The 21529-nt window shown below is 45.0% G+C and overlaps 1 protein-coding gene across 3 annotated transcripts in view; it reads left to right on the top strand.

Annotated features, from left to right (window-relative positions):
* Nucleotides 1-21529, top strand: part of LOC138671321 (glycerophosphodiester phosphodiesterase domain-containing protein 5-like) — a 223757-nt gene that overhangs the window by 184962 nt on the left and 17266 nt on the right. For all 3 annotated transcript variants that reach the window (XM_069759409.1, XM_069759408.1, XM_069759410.1), the window contains exons 4-11: nucleotides 916-1009; nucleotides 5671-5730; nucleotides 6020-6118; nucleotides 7851-7944; nucleotides 10717-10862; nucleotides 14516-14598; nucleotides 16077-16227; nucleotides 16833-17054. In XM_069759409.1, the coding sequence (XP_069615510.1) occupies nucleotides 916-1009; nucleotides 5671-5730; nucleotides 6020-6118; nucleotides 7851-7944; nucleotides 10717-10862; nucleotides 14516-14598; nucleotides 16077-16227; nucleotides 16833-17054 (949 nt within the window). The remainder of the gene's footprint in view (nucleotides 1-915; nucleotides 1010-5670; nucleotides 5731-6019; nucleotides 6119-7850; nucleotides 7945-10716; nucleotides 10863-14515; nucleotides 14599-16076; nucleotides 16228-16832; nucleotides 17055-21529) is intronic.

The raw sequence follows: 21529 nt of genomic DNA, 5'->3' as shown, positions 1-21529 counted from the left end.
GAGGAAGGAGCGGCCATGTTGCTGCCGGACTGTGCCCGTCGCTGATTGGTCGTGGCAAAACGCCCACAACCATTGCCACAACCAATCAGCGACTTGGATTTCCATGAGAGACAGTTGCCGCGACCAATGAATATCCGTGACAGACAGACAGAAGGACAGAAAGACGGAAGTGACCCTTAGACAATTATATAGTAGATGTGTCCCATGAAAAGTGGCAGAAACTTAATTTATAAGCAACTGTTTTTTATAGAGTTATAACCTTAGTTAATGACAGTACGTCACCTTTTACTTGGACTCCTCTAATATGAATGCTGTAAAATGCTATGAATATTCACCTGTATGTTTATAAGGTGAAGATCTGCAATATGCAGAATCTGGACAAAAAAAATTCCCACCTACCTATTTCTAATTTTGCAGCAGCAGATCTTTACTCTCCACGTATGTTACGTGTGACCCAATTTGTCGTAGCCAAATGTCTGTCCTTGCAAATGACTTGCCACAGATGGTGTCCTTCACTGTGCCTATTGTGGCTCTAGTTTTTCCTTCTATCTTTATTAAGGATTATGGTGTTTTCTATTGTCTTGTTAACTTTGCTGCCAATATTTCCCTTAAAACAAGTGTCAACAAAAGTATCCTGAGGCTGAGCTTGCCCCCATGGCGGTGCCACCGGCTGAGCTTGCCCCATGGCGGTGCCACAGGCTGAGGTTGCCCCCATGGCGGTGCCACCGGCTGAGGTTGCCCCCATGGCGGTGCCACCGGCTGAGGTTGCTCCCAGGGCGGTGCCACTGGCTGAGGTTGCCCCTCTAACAGTGACAGGTGAGGGTTGTGCTCTTCTTAGGAGAAATCCATTTTAGGTGAGTTGAGTTCAGAGGATTTCTAGGTCACCTGACCAGATGTCATGTTTTTGTTTTCCAGGTTTTTATATAACAGGACGGGGCGGTGGAGTGACTGGTCCATTCCTATCCTGGTGTCCACTGCTGCTGCCTTCACATATATCACTGTACTCCTGGTAAGACGCAGTCAGTCACCGCACTTATCCTCCGCTAAACACAGAATAACCTATACAGTTACATCCAGAGCTGCATTGACTATTCTGCAGGCTCCCATAATGCTTTGTCAATATCATGCCACCCTGTTGGGGTGCAGATTTAGTCTTGCGACAGTGCATAATGCCAGTAGATTCCTAAATGCAGCTTTTGATGTGACTGGAGTTTATAAAGTCATGGCTAGGCTGCTCCATAGGACGAGTAGCCTGGTTTGGCAGATACTAGAGAGTAACAACAGATTACATTGAGCACCCAGAGAAGTCCATGGAGAAATCACCAACCACACAACTGAAGAACCGATATCAAATCTTTGTAGAGGATGAAGATGGCACACCTAAGAATGAAGCAATACCAGCAAGCAAAAAAGAAAAGGGCACACAGCAACAAGTGACAGCAAAAAGTACAGCCAAGAAGCAACGAAGAGTGGTGGTGGTGGGAGACTCACTACTGAGAGGCACCGAAGCAGCCATCTGCAGACCGGACATAACTGCAAGAGAAGTATGCTGCCTTCCAGGTGCGATGATCAAGGATGTGACCGATAGGATACCAAAGCTCTTCAGCTCCAAGGACGTCCACCCATTTCTTCTGATACATGTTGGCACCAATGACACGGCAAGGAAGGACCTACCGACAATCTGCAAGGACTTTGAAGAGTTTGGGAAGAAAGTAAAGGAACTGGATGCACAGGTAGTTTTTTCTTCTATCCTTCCAGTAGACGGGCATGGCACCAGGAGATGGAACAGGATCCTTGATGCAAACAACTGGCTAAGACGATGGTGCAGACAACAAGGATTTGGATTCCTGGACCACGGTGTGAATTACTGGTATGATGGACTCCTCGCCAGAGACGGACTACACCTCAACAAACCTGGGAAACACACATTCGCCAGAAGACTCGCTACACTCATCAGGAGGGCGTTAAACTAGAAGAAGAGGGGACGGGAAGAAAAACATTAGACTCGAACAAAGACGACCCAGGAAAACATACTCAGAAGGGAGGTAAGAACATTTCTAAAACAATCCACAGTGAGGAGATTGGAACAAAACAAAATCCTCTAAACTGCATGCTCGCAAACGCCAGAAGCCTGACAAACAAGATGGAAGAACTAGAAGCAGAAATATCTACAGGTAACTTTGACATAGTGGGAATAACCGAGACATGGTTAGATGAAAGCTATGACTGGGCAGTTAACTTACAGGGTTACAGTCTGTTTAGAAAGGATCGTAAAAATCGGAGAGGAGGAGGGGTTTGTCTCTATGTAAAGTCTTGTCTAAAGTCCACTTTAAGGGAGGATATTAGCGAAGGGAATGAGGATGTCGAGTCCATATGGGTTGAAATTCATGGAGGGAAAAATGGTAACAAAATTCTCATTGGGGTCTGTTACAAACCCCCAAATATAACAGAAAGCATGGAAAGTCTACTTCTAAAGCAGATAGATGAAGCTGCAACCCATAATGAGGTCCTGGTTATGGGGGACTTTAACTACCCGGATATTAACTGGGAAACAGAAACCTGTGAAACCCATAAAGGCAACAGGTTTCTGCTAATAACCAAGAAAAATTATCTTTCACAATTGGTGCAGAATCCAACCAGAGGAGCAGCACTTTTAGACCTAATACTATCTAATAGACCTGACAGAATAACAAATCTGCAGGTGGTTGGGCATTTAGGAAATAGCGACCACAATATTGTGCAGTTTCACCTGTCTTTCACTAGGGGGACTTGTCAGGGAGTCACAAAAACATTGAACTTTAGGAAGGCAAAGTTTGAACAGCTTAGAGATGCCCTTAATCTGGTAGACTGGGACAATATCCTCAGAAATGAGAATACAGATAATAAATGGGAAATGTTTAAGAACATCCTAAATAGGCAGTGTAAGCGGTTTATACCTTGTGGGAATAAAAGGACTAGAAATAGGAAAAACCCAATGTGGCTAAACAAAGAAGTAAGACAGGCAATTAACAGTAAAAAGAAAGCATTTGCACTACTAAAGCAGGATGGCACCATTGAAGCTCTAAAAAACTATAGGGAGAAAAATACTTTATCTAAAAAACTAATTAAAGCTGCCAAAAAGGAAACAGAGAAGCACATTGCTAAGGAGAGTAAAACTAATCCCAAACTGTTCTTCAACTATATCAATAGTAAAAGAATAAAAACTGAAAATGTAGGCCCCTTAAAAAATAGTGAGGAAAGAATGGTTGTAGATGACGAGGAAAAAGCTAACATATTAAACACCTTCTTCTCCACGGTATTCACGGTGGAAAATGAAATGCTAGGTGAAATCCCAAGAAACAATGAAAACCCTATATTAAGGGTCACCAATCTAACCCAAGAAGAGGTGCGAAACCGGCTAAATAAGATTAAAATAGATAAATCTCCGGGTCCGGATGGCATACACCCACGAGTACTAAGAGAACTAAGTAATGTAATAGATAAACCATTATTTCTTATTTTTAGTGACTCTATAGCGACAGGGTCTGTTCCGCAGGACTGGCGCATAGCAAATGTGGTGCCAATATTCAAAAAGGGCTCTAAAAGTGAACCTGGAAATTATAGGCCAGTAAGTCTAACCTCTATTGTTGGTAAAATATTTGAAGGGTTTCTGAGGGATGTTATTCTGGATTATCTCAATGAGAATAACTGTTTAACTCCATATCAGCATGGGTTTATGAGAAATCGCTCCTGTCAAACCAATCTAATCAGTTTTTATGAAGAGGTAAGCTATAGACTGGACCACGGTGAGTCATTGGACGTGGTATATCTCGATTTTTCCAAAGCGTTTGATACCGTGCCGCACAAGAGGTTGGTACACAAAATGAGAATGCTTGGTCTGGGGGAAAATGTGTGTAAATGGGTTAGTAACTGGCTTAGTGATAGAAAGCAGAGGGTGGTTATAAATGGTATAGTCTCTAACTGGGTCGCTGTGACCAGTGGGGTACCGCAGGGGTCAGTATTGGGACCTGTTCTCTTCAACATATTCATTAATGATCTGGTAGAAGGTTTACACAGTAAAATATCGATATTTGCAGATGATACAAAACTATGTAAAGCAGTTAATACAAGAGAAGATAGTATTCTGCTACAGATGGATCTGGATAAGTTGGAAACTTGGGCTGAAAGGTGGCAGATGAGGTTTAACAATGATAAATGTAAGGTTATACACATGGGAAGAGGGAATCAATATCACCATTACACACTGAACGGGAAACCACTGGGTAAATCTGACAGGGAGAAGGACTTGGGGATCCTAGTTAATGATAAACTTACCTGGAGCAGCCAGTGCCAGGCAGCAGCTGCCAAGGCAAACAGGATCATGGGGTGCATTAAAAGAGGTCTGGATACACATGATGAGAGCATTATACTGCCTCTGTACAAATCCCTAGTTAGACCGCACATGGAGTACTGTGTCCAGTTTTGGGCACCGGTGCTCAGGAAGGATATAATGGAACTAGAGAGAGTACAAAGGAGGGCAACAAAATTAATAAAGGGGATGGGAGAACTACAATACCCAGATAGATTAGCGAAATTAGGATTATTTAGTCTAGAAAAAAGACGACTGAGGGGCGATCTAATAACCATGTATAAGTATATAAGGGGACAATACAAATATCTCGCTGAGGATCTGTTTATACCAAGGAAGGTGACGGGCACAAGGGGGCATTCTTTGCGTCTGGAGGAGAGAAGGTTTTTCCACCAACATAGAAGAGGATTCTTTACTGTTAGGGCAGTGAGAATCTGGAATTGCTTGCCTGAGGAGGTGGTGATGGCGAACTCAGTCGAGGGGTTCAAGAGAGGCCTGGATGTCTTCCTGGAGCAGAACAATATTGTATCATACAATTATTAGGTTCTGTAGAAGGACGTAGATCTGGGGATTTATTATGATGGAATATAGGCTGAACTGGATGGACAAATGTCTTTTTTCGGCCTTACTAACTATGTTACTATGTTACTATGTTACTAAGTCTTAGTATAAATGACTGACTGTCCACAAATTAAAGTAACTCATTGTCATGTGATATATATATTTTTTAATGTCAGCCTGTCCCTTTAAGACCTCACTATTCCTGGGCTCCGGCGGTACTGCCCTGCAATTACTCTGCATTATGTTGTCCTCAGCTGCTGGATTAATCCTCGTCCCAGTGATCCATCAGCTGCAGTTATAAATATTCATAGGATAATGGCTCTTCAGAGACAGCTGTTTAACACCACCGCCGGGCGCGCTCCGGGGTGACACGAAGGTCGAGGTATTCACGGTACTACTAGTGCCTCACGTGGATCCGTGGGAAGTGATTATAATGCCCTAAAATATTTTATGGGGGGCTGACGAAGTATAACTAGCAAATTTGTCTTATCGCAACAATTCTCCATCTATAAACGTGCTGCATGGGAAACAGGACTCCTATAGGTCACAGGAAGGTACTACACTCCTCTAAGAAATGACACAGCACTCCAGCAGGTGGGAGGGCGGAACTGCAGTTTTTATTTCAATTGATGCGAAGAGGACTTTCCATTGCACATCCTTTTAAAAGAACACTATGGTCCCCCTCCGCAGAGCCTGACTTGGCTGACACCAGGGAGCAGCAGTCTGCGCACAGTGCTGACCGCGTGTGTTTTGCGTTGCAGATATTGGCGCTATGTCACATCGCTGTCGGACAGCAGTTGAATCTACACTGGCTGCACAAGGTATTTTTTTAGCATAGAAATTTCCAAAACATTTTGCTGCCATTTTGATACTTCATTAGTAACTGTGATGTTCGTACTCCCTACAATAGCTGTCATCCTTAAAGGGATATTACTCTTAAAGGGACTTGTCTTGTCGTCCGTGAATATCCGTCAAAATAAATGTGTGTCCGTAACTTGTAATGTTGGGTCCCCAAAGGACTGGAATCTGTCCATGCAGAGTGTAAAGGTGACTTGCCTCTAAACTTTTGAAAACTTTTGTAACTTTTTTTTTTTTTCCTCCCGGTTCCAGGGCTTCCTCGCCGTTGTACTCATCGCCACAGTGGTAGCCATGGCGTCTGTAGAACAAATGTGGGACGAAGAATGGGACGTCCTGTTAATATCCTTCCAGGTGGCTTTAATAATCCGTTTCTGTTCCCTGTTTTTACCGTATTTTTCGGACTATAAGACGCACCGGACCATAAGACGCACCCCAAATTTGGGGTGAAAATTGCAGAAAAAAAGATTTTTTTATAAGATGGGGGTCCGTCTTATTGTCCGAATTTACAGTATCTTACCTGAGGGATGGCGGTGGCAGAGCAGGGTCACAGGAGGCAAGGTGTCGGCAGAGGTGGGGTGATGCTGGGATGAGGAGGTGCTGGGATGAGAAGGTGCTGGGATGAGGAGGTGCTGGGATGAGAAGGTGCTGGGATCAGGAGGTGCTGGGATGAGAAGGTGCTGGGATGAGGAGGTGCTGGGATGAGGAGGTGCTGGGATGAGGAGGTGCTGGGATGAGGAGGTGCTGGGATGAGGAGGTGCTGGGATGAGGAGGTGCTGGGATGAGGAGGTGCTGGGATGAGGAGGTGCTGGGATGAGGAGGTGCTGGGATGAGGAGGTGCTGGGATGAGGAGGTGCTGGGATGAGGAGGTGCTGGGATGAGGAGGTGCTGGGATGAGGAGGTGCTGGGATGAGGAGGTGCTGGGATGAGGAGGTGCTGGGATGAGGAGGTGCTGGGATGAGGAGGTGCTGGGATGAGGAGGTGCTGGGATGAGGAGGTGCTGGGATCAGGAGGTGCTGGAATCAGGAGGTGCAGTGAGAGGTATGGCGTGAGAGGGGTCCCTGGCTTACCATGCAGGCTTACCTAGGTGGCAGAGGTGCGGTGGCAGAGGTCCGGTGGCAGAGGTGCGGTGGCGGGGGTGTGGCGGCAGAGGAGGCGCAGTAAGCGGGGTCCCTTTCCCCGGTATGGTGATGCAGCAGGCCCGGTATGGTGATGCAGCAGGCCCGGTATGCAGCAGAGCCGGGTGAATCCTCTTGTTATCGGTGGGCGCGGCCATCTTCCTGAGGCCGCGCGTGTGCAGATGAAGCGCTCTGCTCCCGGGGCTTCAGGAAAATGGCCGCGGGAGGCCGCGTGTGCGCAGATGGAGATCGCGGCGGCCATTTTCCTGAAGCCCCGGGAAGCAGAGCGCTCCATCTGTGCACGCGTGGCCTCCGGAAAATGGCCGCCACCACCGATAACAAGAGGATTCACCCGGCTCTGCTGCATACCGGGCCTGCTGCATCACCATACCGGGGAAAGGGACCCAGCTTACTGCGCCTCCTCTGCCGCCACACCCCCGCCACCGCACCTCTGCCACCGGACCTCTGCCACCGCACCTGTGCCGCCACGGTAAGACTGCATTGCGACTATTAGACGCACCCCCCATTTTCCCCCCTTTTTTGGGGGGGGAAAAAGTGCGTCTTTTAGTCCGAAAAATACGGTACTTTTCTTCCTGTTCTGTGTCCGTACACTGGATGCTCCAGCTCTTCCTGCCTCCCTCACAGCAGCAGATCCCAGCACAGCCTGATTTACCAGAAGCAACTTAGTTATTTTTAGGAGGGGAAAGATCCCTTGATCTTAAAGGGACAGCTGCATTGTTATTTCAAGGGGGTGAAGCTTAGAATTTTTATTAGACAAAACCTTGCTGAATCCTTACATTGGATTTAGTAATCTTTTAGCGAAGGACTAAAATATATAACGATTTGGATGGGCCTTAATGCATCGGCTCAATGGGAGACAGCTGCACCCATTTTGTGCATTTTTGTAACCTTTATTGTGTACCTGATATTTTGGCAAATTAATTCACGTTTTACCTTTCGTCTGTTAGGCAACGGCTCCGTTTTTGCACATAGGAGCGTTGGTCGCCATCACGCTGCTCTCCTGGATCATTGCTGGCCAGTTTGCAAGATCTGAAAAAGCCAGTGAGTCCTGTCCAATCAATATCTGAAAGAACGTTTACAATTTCGTATGGAACTTCATATACTCCAGTCATATCCAACGCTGCAACTACAGCAAGGTTATGTACTAACAGAACAGCCTCATGTCAAGTGCTGCTCTAGATGTGACTGGAGTATTATGTATCAATTCCATGTACAGGGACCTCCCCCTAGTGGTGGCTGCAGACAGGATCTTATCATGTATCTCTGTATACAGGGAGCTCCCCCTAGTGGTGGCTGCAGACAGGATCTTATCATGTATCTCTGTATACAGGGAGCTCCCCCTAGTGGTGGCTGCAGACAGAATCTTATCATGTATCTCTGTATACAGGGAGCTCCCCCTAGTGGTGACTGCAGACAGGATCTTATCATGTATCTCTGTATACAGGGAGCTCCCCCTAGTGGTGGCTGCAGACAGGATCATATCATGTATCTCTGTATACAGGGAGCTCCCCCTAGTGGTGGCTGCAGACAGGATCTTATCATGTATCTCTGTATACAGGGAGCTCCCCCTAGTGGTGGCTGCAGACAGGATCTTATCATGTATCTCTGTATACAGGGAGCTCCCCCTAGTGGTGACTGCAGACAGGATCTTATCATGTATCTCTGTATACAGGGAGCTCCCCCTAGTGGTGGCTGCAGACAGGATCTTATCATGTATCTCTGTATACAGGGAGCTCCCCTAGTGGTGGCTGCAGACAGGATCTTATCATGTATCTCTGTATACAGGGAGCTCCCCTAGTGGTGGCTGCAGACAGGATCTTATCATGTATCTCTGTATACAGGGAGCTCCCCCTAGTGGTGGCTGCAGACAGGATCTTATCATGTATCTCTGTATACAGGGAGCTCCCCTAGTGGTGGCTGCAGACAGGATCTTATCATGTATCTCTGTATACAGGGAGCTCCCCTAGTGGTGGCTGCAGACAGGATAGTATCATGTATCTCTGTATACAGGGAGCTCCCCCTAGTGGTGACTGCAGACAGGATCTTATCATGTATCTCTGTATACAGGGAGCTCCCCCTAGTGGTGGCTGCAGACAGGATCTTATCATGTATCTCTGTATACAGGGAGCTCCCCTAGTGGTGGCTGCAGACAGGATCTTATCATGTATCTCTGTATACAGGGAGCTCCCCCTAGTGGTGACTGCAGACAGGATCTTATCATGTATCTCTGTATACAGGGAGCTGCCCCTAGTGGTGGCTGCAGACAGGATCTTATCATGTATCTCTGTATACACGGAGCTCCCCCTAGTGGTGGCTACAGACAGGATCTTATCATGTATCTCTGTATACAGGGAGCTCCCCCTAGTGGTGGCTGCAGACAGGATCTTATCATGTATCTCTGTATACAGGGAGCTCCCCCTAGTGGTGGCTGCAGACAGGATCTTATCATGTATCTCTGTATACAGGGAGCTCCCCCTAGTGGTGACTGCAGACAGGATCTTATCATGTATCTCCGTATACAGGATGCTCCCCCTAGTGGTGGCTGCAGACAGAATCTTATCATGTATCTCTGTATACAGGGAGCTCCCCCTAGTGGTGGCTGCAGACAGGATCTTATCATGTATCTCTGTATACAGGGAGCTCCCCCTAGTGGTGACAGCAGACAGGATCTTATCATGTATCTCTGTATACAGGGAGCTCCCCCTAGTGGTGGCTGCAGACAGGATCTTATCGTGTATCTCTGTGTACAGGGAGCTCCCCCTAGTGGTGACTGCAGACAGGATCTTATCATGTATCTCCGTATACAGGATGCTCCCCCTAGTGGTGGCTGCAGACAGAATCTTATCATGTATCTCTGTATACAGGGAGCTCCCCCTAGTGGTGGCTGCAGACAGGATCTTATCGTGTATCTCTGTGTACAGGGAGCTCCCCCTAGTGGTGACTGCAGACAGGATCTTATCGTGTATCTCTGTATACAGGGAGCTCCCCCTAGTGGTGACTGCAGACAGGATCTTATCGTGTATCTCTGTATACAGGGAGCTCCCCCTAGTGGTGACTGCAGACAGGATCTTATCGTGTATCTCTGTGTACAGGGGACTCCCCCTAGTGGTGGCTGCAGACAGGATCTTATCGTGTATCTCTGTATACAGGGAGCTCCCCCTAGTGGTGACTGCAGACAGGATCTTATCGTGTATCTCTGTAGACAGGGAGCTCCCCCTAGTGGTGACTGCAGACAGGATCTTATCGTGTATCTCTGTATACAGGGAGCTCCCCCTAGTGGTGACTGCAGACAGGATCTTATCGTGTATCTCTGTATACAGGGAGCTCCCCCTAGTGGTGGCTGCAGACAGGATCTTATCATGTATCTCTGTATACAGGGAGCTCCCCCTAGTGATGACTGCAGACAGGATCTTATCATGTATCTCTGTATACAGGGAGCTCCCCCTAGTGGTGGCTGCAGACAGGATCTTATCATGTATCTCTGTATACACGGAGCTCCCCCTAGTGGTGGCTGCAGACAGAATCTTATCATGTATCTCTGTATACAGGGAGCTCCCCCTAGTGGTGGCTGCAGACAGGATCTTATCATGTATCTCTGTATACAGGGAGCTCCCCCTAGTGGTGGCTGCAGACAGGATCTTATCGTGTATCTCTGTATACAGGGAGCTCCCCCTAGTGGTGGCTACAGGAAGACACATTTTTACATTTATCTTTATGGATGGTGGGAGTTGGGGGTGGGGGGATAGATAATCAGTACAGAATTTGTGCCTCTTTTTTGCTGCATTCCTGATCTTTGTCCTCTTCTCTCTCCAGTTTTTCAGATCTGTTTAATCCTGGCTTATTTGGCTGTAGTCATTGCACTGTATCTCGTCCCAATGACCATTTCTTCGCCTTGTATCATGGAGAAGGATTTGCTGGGACCCAAACCTTCAATCATTGGCCATCGAGGTGCGCCGATGGTAAGAGGCCCGATATTTCTGCCGGTTGTATTTAGTTGTACAGGTGACGCTGTATCGCTGACTGCTGACAGATTTCCTCTCTGGAGCGGATTACTGGCCCTACATACTCCTATTATTGGAGCATCTCTTGCTCACACAGCTTGATCTGTCAGCCTGCTGACGTTTAGCTCACAGAGCATTGCTAGACTGGATGCGAATGCAGCAAATCTTCAGCTATGAGAAGTATGTGTCTTCATTTCCTTCATGGACACCGAGGCGAGGAGTCCAGCCCTACATTTCCACCAGTGAGTTATAGGTTATTGCAGCAGATTATGTCGCCACCTAGTGGCGATGATCAGAACTGCACCCATCATCCTGAGCAGCGGATTATATCCTGACTATTAGAATAATGGCATGTGGGCCCCTGGCAGAGACAGATGTGATGGGCGCCCGGCAGTGCCCATCTGTGATGACTGCAGCCACATTGTCCATCACCTGCGTGCAGAAGCCCAGAGGGGAACGGATTAATCGGAGTATCACATTGCAGGGGAGTAGATTATAATCCTAATACTCTGCTGTGCAAGGCCAGTCGCCGTACGTAATGCTGCACAGTGCCGTAATCTGCCGTCTGGAGCAGTATAGCGGTGTTATATATGGTAATCAGCGGTGCAGTAATGTGTGTGTGACTGGGGGCATCATGGTTCATATTGCAGTGTCACAATGGTGATACAGCACGGTCTAATATTGTGGTTCAGAAAGGCCAACAGTGCGTGTAACACAGTCAGATCCCTGGTGGTCCAGTGTAATAATTGATCCTGGTCCCTGGAGGTCCGGTGTTATTATAGATCCTGGTCCCTGGAGGTCCGTTGTAATTATAGATCCTGGTCCCTGGAGGTCCGGTGTAATTATAGATCCTGGTCCCTGGAGGTCCGGTGTAATTATAGATCCTGGTCCCTGGTGGTCCGGTATTATTATAGATCCTGGTCGCTGGTGGTCCGGTGTTATTATAGATCCTGGTCCCTGGTGGTCCGGTATTATTATAGATCCTGGTCCCTGGTGGTCCGGTGTTATTATAGTTCCTGGATTTAAGCTGTTACTATAGATCCTGGTACCTGGAGGTCCGGTGTTAATATAGATCCTGGTCCCTGGTGGTCCGGTATTATTATAGATCCTGGTCCCTGGTGGTCCGGTGTTATTATAGTTCCTGGTTTTAAGCTGTTACTATAGATCCTGGTACCTGGAGGTCCGGTGTTAATATAGATCCTGGTCCCTGGTGGTCCGGTATTATTATAGATCCTGGTCCCTGGTGGTCCGGTGTTATTATAGTTCCTGGATTTAAGCTGTTACTATAGATCCTGGTCACTGGTGGTCCGGTGTTAATATAGATCCTGGTCGCTGGTGGTCCGGTGTTATTATAAATCCTGGTCCCTCGTGGTCCAGTGTTAATATAGATCCTGATCCCTGGTGATCAAGCTGTGTGATTGTCCGCCTGTTCCCAAGTGTCACACTGCTTGATGCATCTTTGACTAACAAGGTGCTGGTGGCCCAGCAGTATCTAATCCCTGGTGGTCCGGTAGTGGCACATTATCTAATCCCTGGTGGTCCGGTAGTGGTACATTATCTAATCCCTGGTGGTCCGGTAGTGGCACATTATCTAATCCCTGGTGGTCCGGTAGTGGTACATTATCTAATCCCTGGTGGTCCGGTAGTGGCACATTATCTAATCCCTGGTGGTCCGGTAGTGGCACATTATCTAATCCCTGGTGGTCCGGTAGTGGTACATTATCTAATCCCTGGTGGTCCGGTAGTGGCACATTATCTAATCTCTGGTGGTCCGGTAGTGGCACGTTATCTAATCCCTGGTGGTCCGTTAGTGGTACATTATCTAATGTCTGGTGGTCCGGTAGTGGCTCATTATCTAATCCCTGGTGGTCCGGTAGTGGCACGTTATCTAATCCCTGGTGGTCCGGTAGTGGCACGTTATCTAATCCCTGGTGGTCCGGTAGTGGCACGTTATCTAATCCCTGGTGGTCCGGTAGTGGCACGTTATCTAATCCCTGGTGGTCCGGTAGTGGCACGTTATCTAATCCCTGGTGGTCCGGTAGTGGCACGTTATCTAATCCCTGGTGGTCCGGTAGTGGCACGTTATCTAATCCCTGGTGGTCCGGTAGTGGTACGTTATCTAATCCCTGGTGGTCCGGTAGTGGCACATTATCTAATCCCTGGTGGTCCGGTAGTGGCACATTATCTAATCCCTGGTGGTCCGGTAGTGGTACATTATCTAATCTCTGGTGGTCCGGTAGTGGTACATTATCTAATCTCTGGTGGTCCGGTAGTGGTACATTATCTAATCCCTGGTGGTCCGGTAGTGGTACATTATCTAATCCCTGGTGGTCCGGTAGTGGCACAGGCTGCCCAGCAGTTGTGCATACTAGTCATTTTCAGCAGTAAAGCTTAGTATCTCGGCGCCCCCTGCTGGTGAGTGGCCCTGAGCCGCTGTCGCTCCGTTTTTGAGGTGTTATTTCAGAGTCTGTGTCGCTCCTTCGATGGCTGACAGCGTGCTCATCTGTGCAGGGAGCCGCCATTTCTGCGCCCCCTGAATTTAACCCCTCGCACAGCGATGTCAGGATTTCATGTAGCCCAGCATTGATGATCTGAGCACAGGAGGTGCCATCGGGGTACGGCCCCATCTTGTCAGTGTGCACAGCGCCCCCCGGTGGATTCACATGAGCAGCTCATCCCATGGGTTCTCCTGTATCCGATGATAATCGCATCCTTCAAATCCTCTGTGCTGCGGCGCAGGGTCTGGTGGGACGCCCCCGGGGGACCCCCGCAGTGTCTGGTGGGAACACAAGATTATTAGGGGACAGGTGCATAATGGGGGATGGAGCCACTCTTCTATTATAAGAAATCCCACAATCCGGCACCCACCAGTAATGAGAATTCCAATAATCTGGCACCCACCAGTAAAGAGAATTCCAATAATCTGGCACCCACCAGTAAAGAGAATTCCAATAATCTGGCACCCACCAGTAAAGAGAATTCCAATAATCTGGCACCCACCTGGTGGTCCAGTGTTGTTATGGATCCTGATCCCTGGTGGTCCAGTGGTATAGATCTTGTTCTCTGGTGGTCCAGTGTTGTTATGGATCCTGATCCCTGGTGGTCCAGTGGTATAGATCTTGTTCTCTGGTGGTCCAGTGTTGTTAGGGATCCTGATCCCTGGTGATCCAGTGGTATAGATCTTGTTCTCTGGTGGTTCATTGTTGTTAGGGATCCTGATTCCTGGTGGTCCAGTGGTATAGATCTTGTTCTCTGGTGGTCCAGTGTTGTTATGGATCCTGATCCCTGGTGGTCCAGTGATGGTACATTCGTTAAGGACGTGGTCCCTGTTGGTTTAGTGCTCCACCCATGGTTGTCCAGTGATGTGGTATGGAATCTGATTCATGAGTTTACAGCTGTGGTCCTATCCCTGGTGGTCCCGAGGCATGTAACTCCCCCCAGTCACCATCATTACCCACATGACTGTGACGAGTAGTCCGCACGGCGCCATAAACTAATCAGAGTAATGGAGTAAACCGCTCCTGCTGTATATGGGGCATTGGGGCGCGATGTTTGCCCCGTGACACCAGGGTCACCGCCCCTTTAATGCCGCTGCCTCTCTTGTTTTTCAGCTTGCCCCAGAAAACACTTTAATGTCTTTTAAAAAGGCGCTGGAGCTCGGGGCGCGCGGACTGCAGGCGGATGTCACGGTCAGGTAAGGACGGACATTCACGGCGTCTTATCTGCTGCCTCCATAGAATGTGGACACTGTGTCGTCCCGCGATGGGTTGTGCTCTAGTCACATCCAGAGCTGCATTTGAAGACTCTGACATCTATCATCACTGGGCCGACAGGCGCTCCTGGTAAATCCGCTAACTCCACAAAAGGCTGAGTGTTAAGATCGGAGAATATCGGATGCAGCTTTGGTTGCAGCTGGAGTATAAGACTTGATACAAGTAAAGCAAAGTTTTCCCAAAGTTAATTTTCTGGGGGAAAAGTGTGCGCTCGGGTCACCGCAGTGGTAGAGGAGAGACACCCACTCCTCGGGGAGATATGGGGGGGCACCTGCTCCTCGGGGAGATATGGGGGGGCACCTGCTCCTTGGGTAGCTATAGGGGGTACCTGCTCCTGGGGAAGTTATGGGAGCACCTGATCCTCGGGGAGATATGGGGGGGGGGGGGGCACCCGCTCCTTGGGGAGTTATGGGGGGCACCTGCTCCTTGGGTAGCTATGGGGGGCACCTGCTCCTCGGGGAGCTATGGAGGGCGCCTGATCCTCGGAGAGCTATGGGGTGGGGAGGCACCCACTAATCGGGGAACTATTGGGAGGCACCCACTCATCAGGGAGCTATGGAGGGACGCTTGCTCCTTGGGGGGCACCTGCTTCTCGGGGAGCTATGGGGGGCACTCCTCGGGGAGCTATGGGGGGGGCACTCCTCAGGGAGCTATTGGGGGGCACGCACTCCTCGGGGAGCTATGGGGGGCACTCCTCGGGGAGCTATGGGGGGGCACTCCTCAGGGAGCTATTGGGGGGCACGCACTCCTCGGGGAGCTATGGGGGGCACTCCTCGGGGAGCTATGGGGGGGCACTCCTCAGGGAGCGATTGGGGGGCACGCACTCCTCGGGGAGCTATGGGGGGCACTCCTCGGGGAGCTATGGGGGGGGCACTCCTCAGGGAGCTATTGGGGGCACGCACTCCTCGGGGAGCTATGGGGGGCACTCCTCGGGGAGCTATGGGGGGGGGCACTCCTCGGGGAGGTATGGGGTGGCACATGCCCATCGCTGAGATATGGGGGGCGCCACCCATGCACCCTGCAAACAGCATATGTTTCTAGAGAATGGAGACGAGGAGCCTGAGCAGCGTGGGCCCCGATGTGGGCGGCCGGCCCCCGCTCAGCCTGTTCTGCAGCCATTACTGAGTGTGAGACAGATTGTAAGACATGAGCCGGGAGAAGCCTCAATATTTGCAGCTTCTCCACTCGCTGCCAATGGAACGAAACATCCTTGTTCCAGACTCCAAAAAAAAAAAAAAAAATGACAAACCAGTTCCTTTTTTTTTTTTTTTTGCCTCCCAGTATCGGCCTCTGCCCCAAATAATGCTACACAATGGTCTAAAGAGGGTGGTGCTGCCCCCTGCTGGCCGTCCTGCCCCGTTCTCAGCATTTTATTCAAGGATTCCTTTGGTCTCTGCAGTTCTGATGGGATTTCGTTCATAATGCACGACGACACCCTGAGGCGGACCACAAACGTCAACCAGGTCTTCCCCGAGCTCTCGGCCCACCTGTCCGCCATGTTCAACTGGACCGACCTCGAGAGGCTGAATGCTGGAGACTGGTTCATAAAGGTAAGTGTCAGTCTATCAACGTGGCGCGCCCTTAAAAAAAGAGAATGAAAATATATATATATATATATATATATATATATATATATATATATATATATATATATATATATACATATATATACATACATATACACAGGTGCTTCTCACAGCATTAGAATATCATCAAAAAGTGAATTTATTTCTTCAATACAAAAAGTGAATCTCCTATACCTTCCCCTCGTTACACAAAAAATAAGAATAAAATTTCATGTGTTGATGGAAAATTCATCTCTGGCTCTTGGGGGGGAAAATGATGAAAAGTGAAAACACAGAAACTACAATTGTGTTAAGATGAATGAAAATGCTTGTGCTGCCACCTTGTGGCCAGTTGCGGTACAGCAGCTGATAATTTACATTTTGTAAAGTGACTTTCTGCCTCTAAACTTCTTAAGTTATTTCATGGCTGATCAGGAGGAGAAAACATGTCTGACTACTTCTAGAAATGTATCCACGTTTGTTCTTTCTTCATTTATTTGAATGGAACTGAGCTGCAATACCAGACACAACCAGTGAACAGATGTGGCGCTGTTTAAGGTGGATTTTCCCACACTTTTCTTTACGTCTAGACCGACCCTTTCTGGACAGTCGGCTCTCTTTCCCTGGTGGAAGTGACTGAGGCCGCGAACCAGTCCGTATGTAAGCTGACCGACCTGCTGGACGTGGTGAAAGAAAGCAACGCGTCCGTCCTCCTGAGAATCCATCAGCTTCCGTCCAATCATCCACACTACGACAACTACATCAACATCACGGTGCACAGCATCCTACAGTCAGGATTACCCCAGGAGCAGGTGAGAGGCGTCCACATCCACTAACACACCGAGATACCGAATATACTGCCCTGTACTGCCCCCTACAGGACGGGTATCTACAAACACCAGGGTGTATTATCACCAGCAACAGAACCCAGCTGTGCACAGATCTACAGGAGCAGACTACGACATGGGGCAGTATTATAGTAGTTATATTCTTATACATAGGAGCAGTATTATAGTAGTTATATTCTTGTACATAGGGGCAGTATTATAGTAGTTATATTCTTGTATATAGGGGCAGTATTATAGTAGTTATATTCTTGTACATAGGGGCAGTATTATAGTAGTTATATTCTTGTACATAGGGGCAGTATTATAGTAGTTATATTCTTGTACATAGGAGCAGTATTATAGTAGTTATATTCTTGTACATAGGGGGCAGTATTATAGTAGTTATATTCCTGTACATAGGGGCAGTATTATAGTAGTTATATTCTTGTATATAGGAGCAGTATTATAGTAGTTATATTCTTGTACATAGGGAGCAGTATTATAGTAGTTATATTCTTGTACATAGGGGGCAGTATTATAGTAGTTATATTCTTGTACATAGGGAGCAGTATTATAGTAGTTATATTCTTGTACATAGGAGCAGTATTATAGTAGTTATATTCTTGTACATAGGGGGCAGTATTATAGTAGTTATATTCTTGTACATAGGGAGCAGTATTATAGTAGTTATATTCTTGTACATAGGAGCAGTATTATAGTAGTTATATTCTTGTACATAGGGGGCAGTATTATAGTAGTTATATTCTTGTACATAGGGGGCAGTATTATAGTAGTTATATTCTTGTACATAGGAGCAGTATTATAGTAGTTATATTCTTGTACATAGGAGCAGTATTATAGTAGTTATATTCTTGTACATAGGAGCAGTATTATATTAGTTATATTCTTGTACATAGGGGGCAGTATTATAGTAGTTATATTCTTGTACATAGGAGCAGTATTATAGTAGTTATATTCTTGTACATAGGGGGCAGTATTATAGTAGTTATATTCTTGTACATAGGGGGCAGTATTATAGTAGTTATATTCTTGTACATAGGAGCAGTATTATAGTAGTTATATTCTTGTACATAGGAGCAGTATTATAGTAGTTATATTCTTGTACATAGGAGCAGTATTATAGTAGTTATATTCTTGTACATAGGGGCAGTATTATAGTAGTTATATTATTGTACATAGGAGCAGTATTATAGTAGTTATATTCTTGTACATAGGAGCAGCATTATAGTTGTTATATTCTTGTACATAGGGGCAGTATTATAGTAGTTATATTCTTGTACATAGGAGCAGCATTATAGTTGTTATATTCTTGTACATAGGAGCAGTATTATAGTAGTTATATTCTTGTACATAGGGGCAGTATTATAGTAGTTATATTCTTGTACATACGAGCAGTATTATAGTAGTTATATTCTTGTACATAGGGAGCAGTATTATAGTAGTTATATTCTTGTACACAGGGGCAGTATTATAGTAGTTATATTCTTGTACATAGGGGCAGTATTATAGTAGTTATATTCTTGTACATAGGAGCAGTATTATAGTAGTTATATTCTTGTACATAGGGGCAGTATTATAGTAGTTATATTCTTGTACATAGGAGCAGTATTATAGTAGTTATATTCTTGTACATAGGGGGCAGTATTATAGTAGTTATATTCTTGTACATAGGGGCAGTATTATAGTAGTTATATTCTTGTACATACGAGCAGTATTATAGTAGTTATATTCTTGTACATAGGGAGCAGTATTATAGTAGTTATATTCTTGTACATAGGAGCAGTATTATAGTAGTTATATTCTTGTACATAGGGGCAGTATTATAGTAGTTATATTACTGTACATAGGAGCAGTATTATAGTAGTTATATTCTTGTACATAGGAGCAGTATTATAGTAGTTATATTCTTGTACATAGGGGGCAGTATTATAGTAGTTATATTCTTGTACATAGGAGCAGTATTATAGTAGTTATATTCTTGTACATAGGGGGCAGTATTATAGTAGTTATATTCTTGTACATAGGGGGCAGTATTATAGTAGTTATATTCTTGTACATAGGAGCAGTATTATAGTCGTTATATTCTTGTACATAGGGGGCAGTATTATAGTAGTTATATTCTTGTACACAGGAGCAGTATTATAGTAGTTATATTCTTGTACACGGGCAGTATTATAGTAGTTATATTCTTGTACATAGGGGGCAGTATTATAGTAGTTATATTCTTGTACATAGGAGCAGCATTATAGTTGTTATATTCTTGTACATAGGGGCAGTATTATAGTAGTTATATTCTTGTACATAGGAGCAGTATTATAGTAGTTATATTCTTGTACATAGGGGCAGTATTATAGTAGTTATATTCTTGTACATAGGAGCAGTATTATAGTAGTTATATTCTTGTACATAGGGGCAGTATTATAGTAGTTATATTCTTGTACATAGGAGCAGTATTATAGTAGTTATATCCTTGTACATAGGGGGCAGTATTATAGTAGTTATATTCTTGTACATAGGGGCAGTATTATAGTAGTTATATTCTTGTACATACGAGCAGTATTATAGTAGTTATATTCTTGTACATAGGGGCAGTATTATAGTAGTTATATTCTTGTACATAGGGGCAGTATTATAGTAGTTATATTCTTGTACATAGGGAGCAGTATTATAGTAGTTATATTCTTGTACATAGGGGCAGTATTATAGTAGTTATATTCTTGTACATAGGGAGCAGTATTATAGTAGTTATATTCTTGTACATAGGAGCAGTATTATAGTAGTTATATTCTTGTACATAGGGGCAGTATTATAGTAGTTATATTACTGTACATAGGAGCAGTATTATAGTAGTTATATTACTGTACATAGGAGCAGTATTATAGTAGTTATATTCTTGTACATAGGAGCAGTATTATAGTAGTTATATTCTTGTACATAGGGGCAGTATTATAGTAGTTATATTCTTGTACATAGGGGCAGTATTATAGTAGTTATATTCTTGTACATAGGAGCAGTATTATAGTAGATATATTCTTGTACATAGGGGCAGTATTATAGTAGGCATATTCTTGTACATAGGAGCAGTATTATAGAAGTTATATTCTTGTACATAGGAGCAGTATTATAGTAGTTATATTCTTGTACATAGGAGCAGTATTATAGTAGTTATATTCTTGTACATAGGGGCAGTATTATAGTAGTTATAGTCTTGTACATAGGAGCAGTATTATAGTAGTTATAGTCTTGTACATAGGGGCAGTATTATAGTAGTTATAGTCTTGTACACAGGGAGCAGTATTATAGTAGTTATAGTCTTGTACACAGGGAGCAGTATTATAGTAGTTATATTCTTGTACATAGGGGCAGTATTATAGTAGTTATAGTCTTGTACATAGGAGCAGTATTATAGTAGTTATATTCCTGTACATAGGGGCAGTATTATAGTAGTTATATTCTTGTACATAGGGGCAGTATTATAGTAGTTATATTCTTGTACATAGGGGCAGTATTATAGTAGTTATAGTCTTGTACATAGGAGCAGTATTATAGTAGTTATATTCTTGTACATAGGGGCAGTATTATAGTAGTTATATTCTTGTATATAGGAGCAGTATTATAATAGTTATATTCTTGTATATAGGGGGCAGTATTATAGTAGTTATATTCTTGTACATAGGGGGCAGTATTATAATAGTTATATTCTTGTATATAGGGGGCAGTATTATAGTAGTTATATTCTTGTACATAGGGGCAGTATTATAATAGTTATATTCTTGTACATAGGAGCAGTATTATAGTAGATATATTCTTGTACATAGGGCAGTATTATAGTAGTTATATTCTTGTACATAGGGGCAGTATTATAGTAGTTATATTCCTGTACATAGGGGCAGTATTATAGTAGTTATATTCTTGTACATAGGAGCAGTATTATAGTAGTTATATTCCTGTACATAGGGGCAGTATTATAGTAGTTATATTCTTGTACATAGGGGCAGTATTATAGTAGTTATAGTCTTGTACATAGGAGCAGTATTATAGTAGTTATATTCTTGTACATAGGGGCAGTATTATAGTAGTTATATTCTTGTACATAGGAGCAGTATTATAGTAGTTATATTCTTGTACATAGGGGCAGTATTATAGTAGTTATATTCTTGTACATAGGAGCAGTATTATAGTAGTTATATTCTTGTACATAGGGGCAGTATTATAGTAGTTATATTCCTGTACATAGGAGCAGTATTATAGTAGTTATATTCTTGTACATAGGGGCAGTATTATAGTAGTTATATTCTTGTATATAGGAGCAGTATTATAGTAGTTATATTCTTGTACATAGGGGGCAGTATTATAATAGTTATATTCTTGTATATAGGGGGCAGTATTATAGTAGTTATATTCTTGTACATAGGAGCAGTATTATAGTAGTTATATTC

The sequence above is a fragment of the Ranitomeya imitator genome, chromosome 3 (assembly GCF_032444005.1).
Source record: "Ranitomeya imitator isolate aRanImi1 chromosome 3, aRanImi1.pri, whole genome shotgun sequence".
Lineage (NCBI taxonomy): Eukaryota > Metazoa > Chordata > Amphibia > Anura > Dendrobatidae > Ranitomeya > Ranitomeya imitator.
The sequence above is the reverse complement of the archived record's forward strand: the minus strand, read 5'-3'. Positions and strand labels throughout refer to the sequence as shown.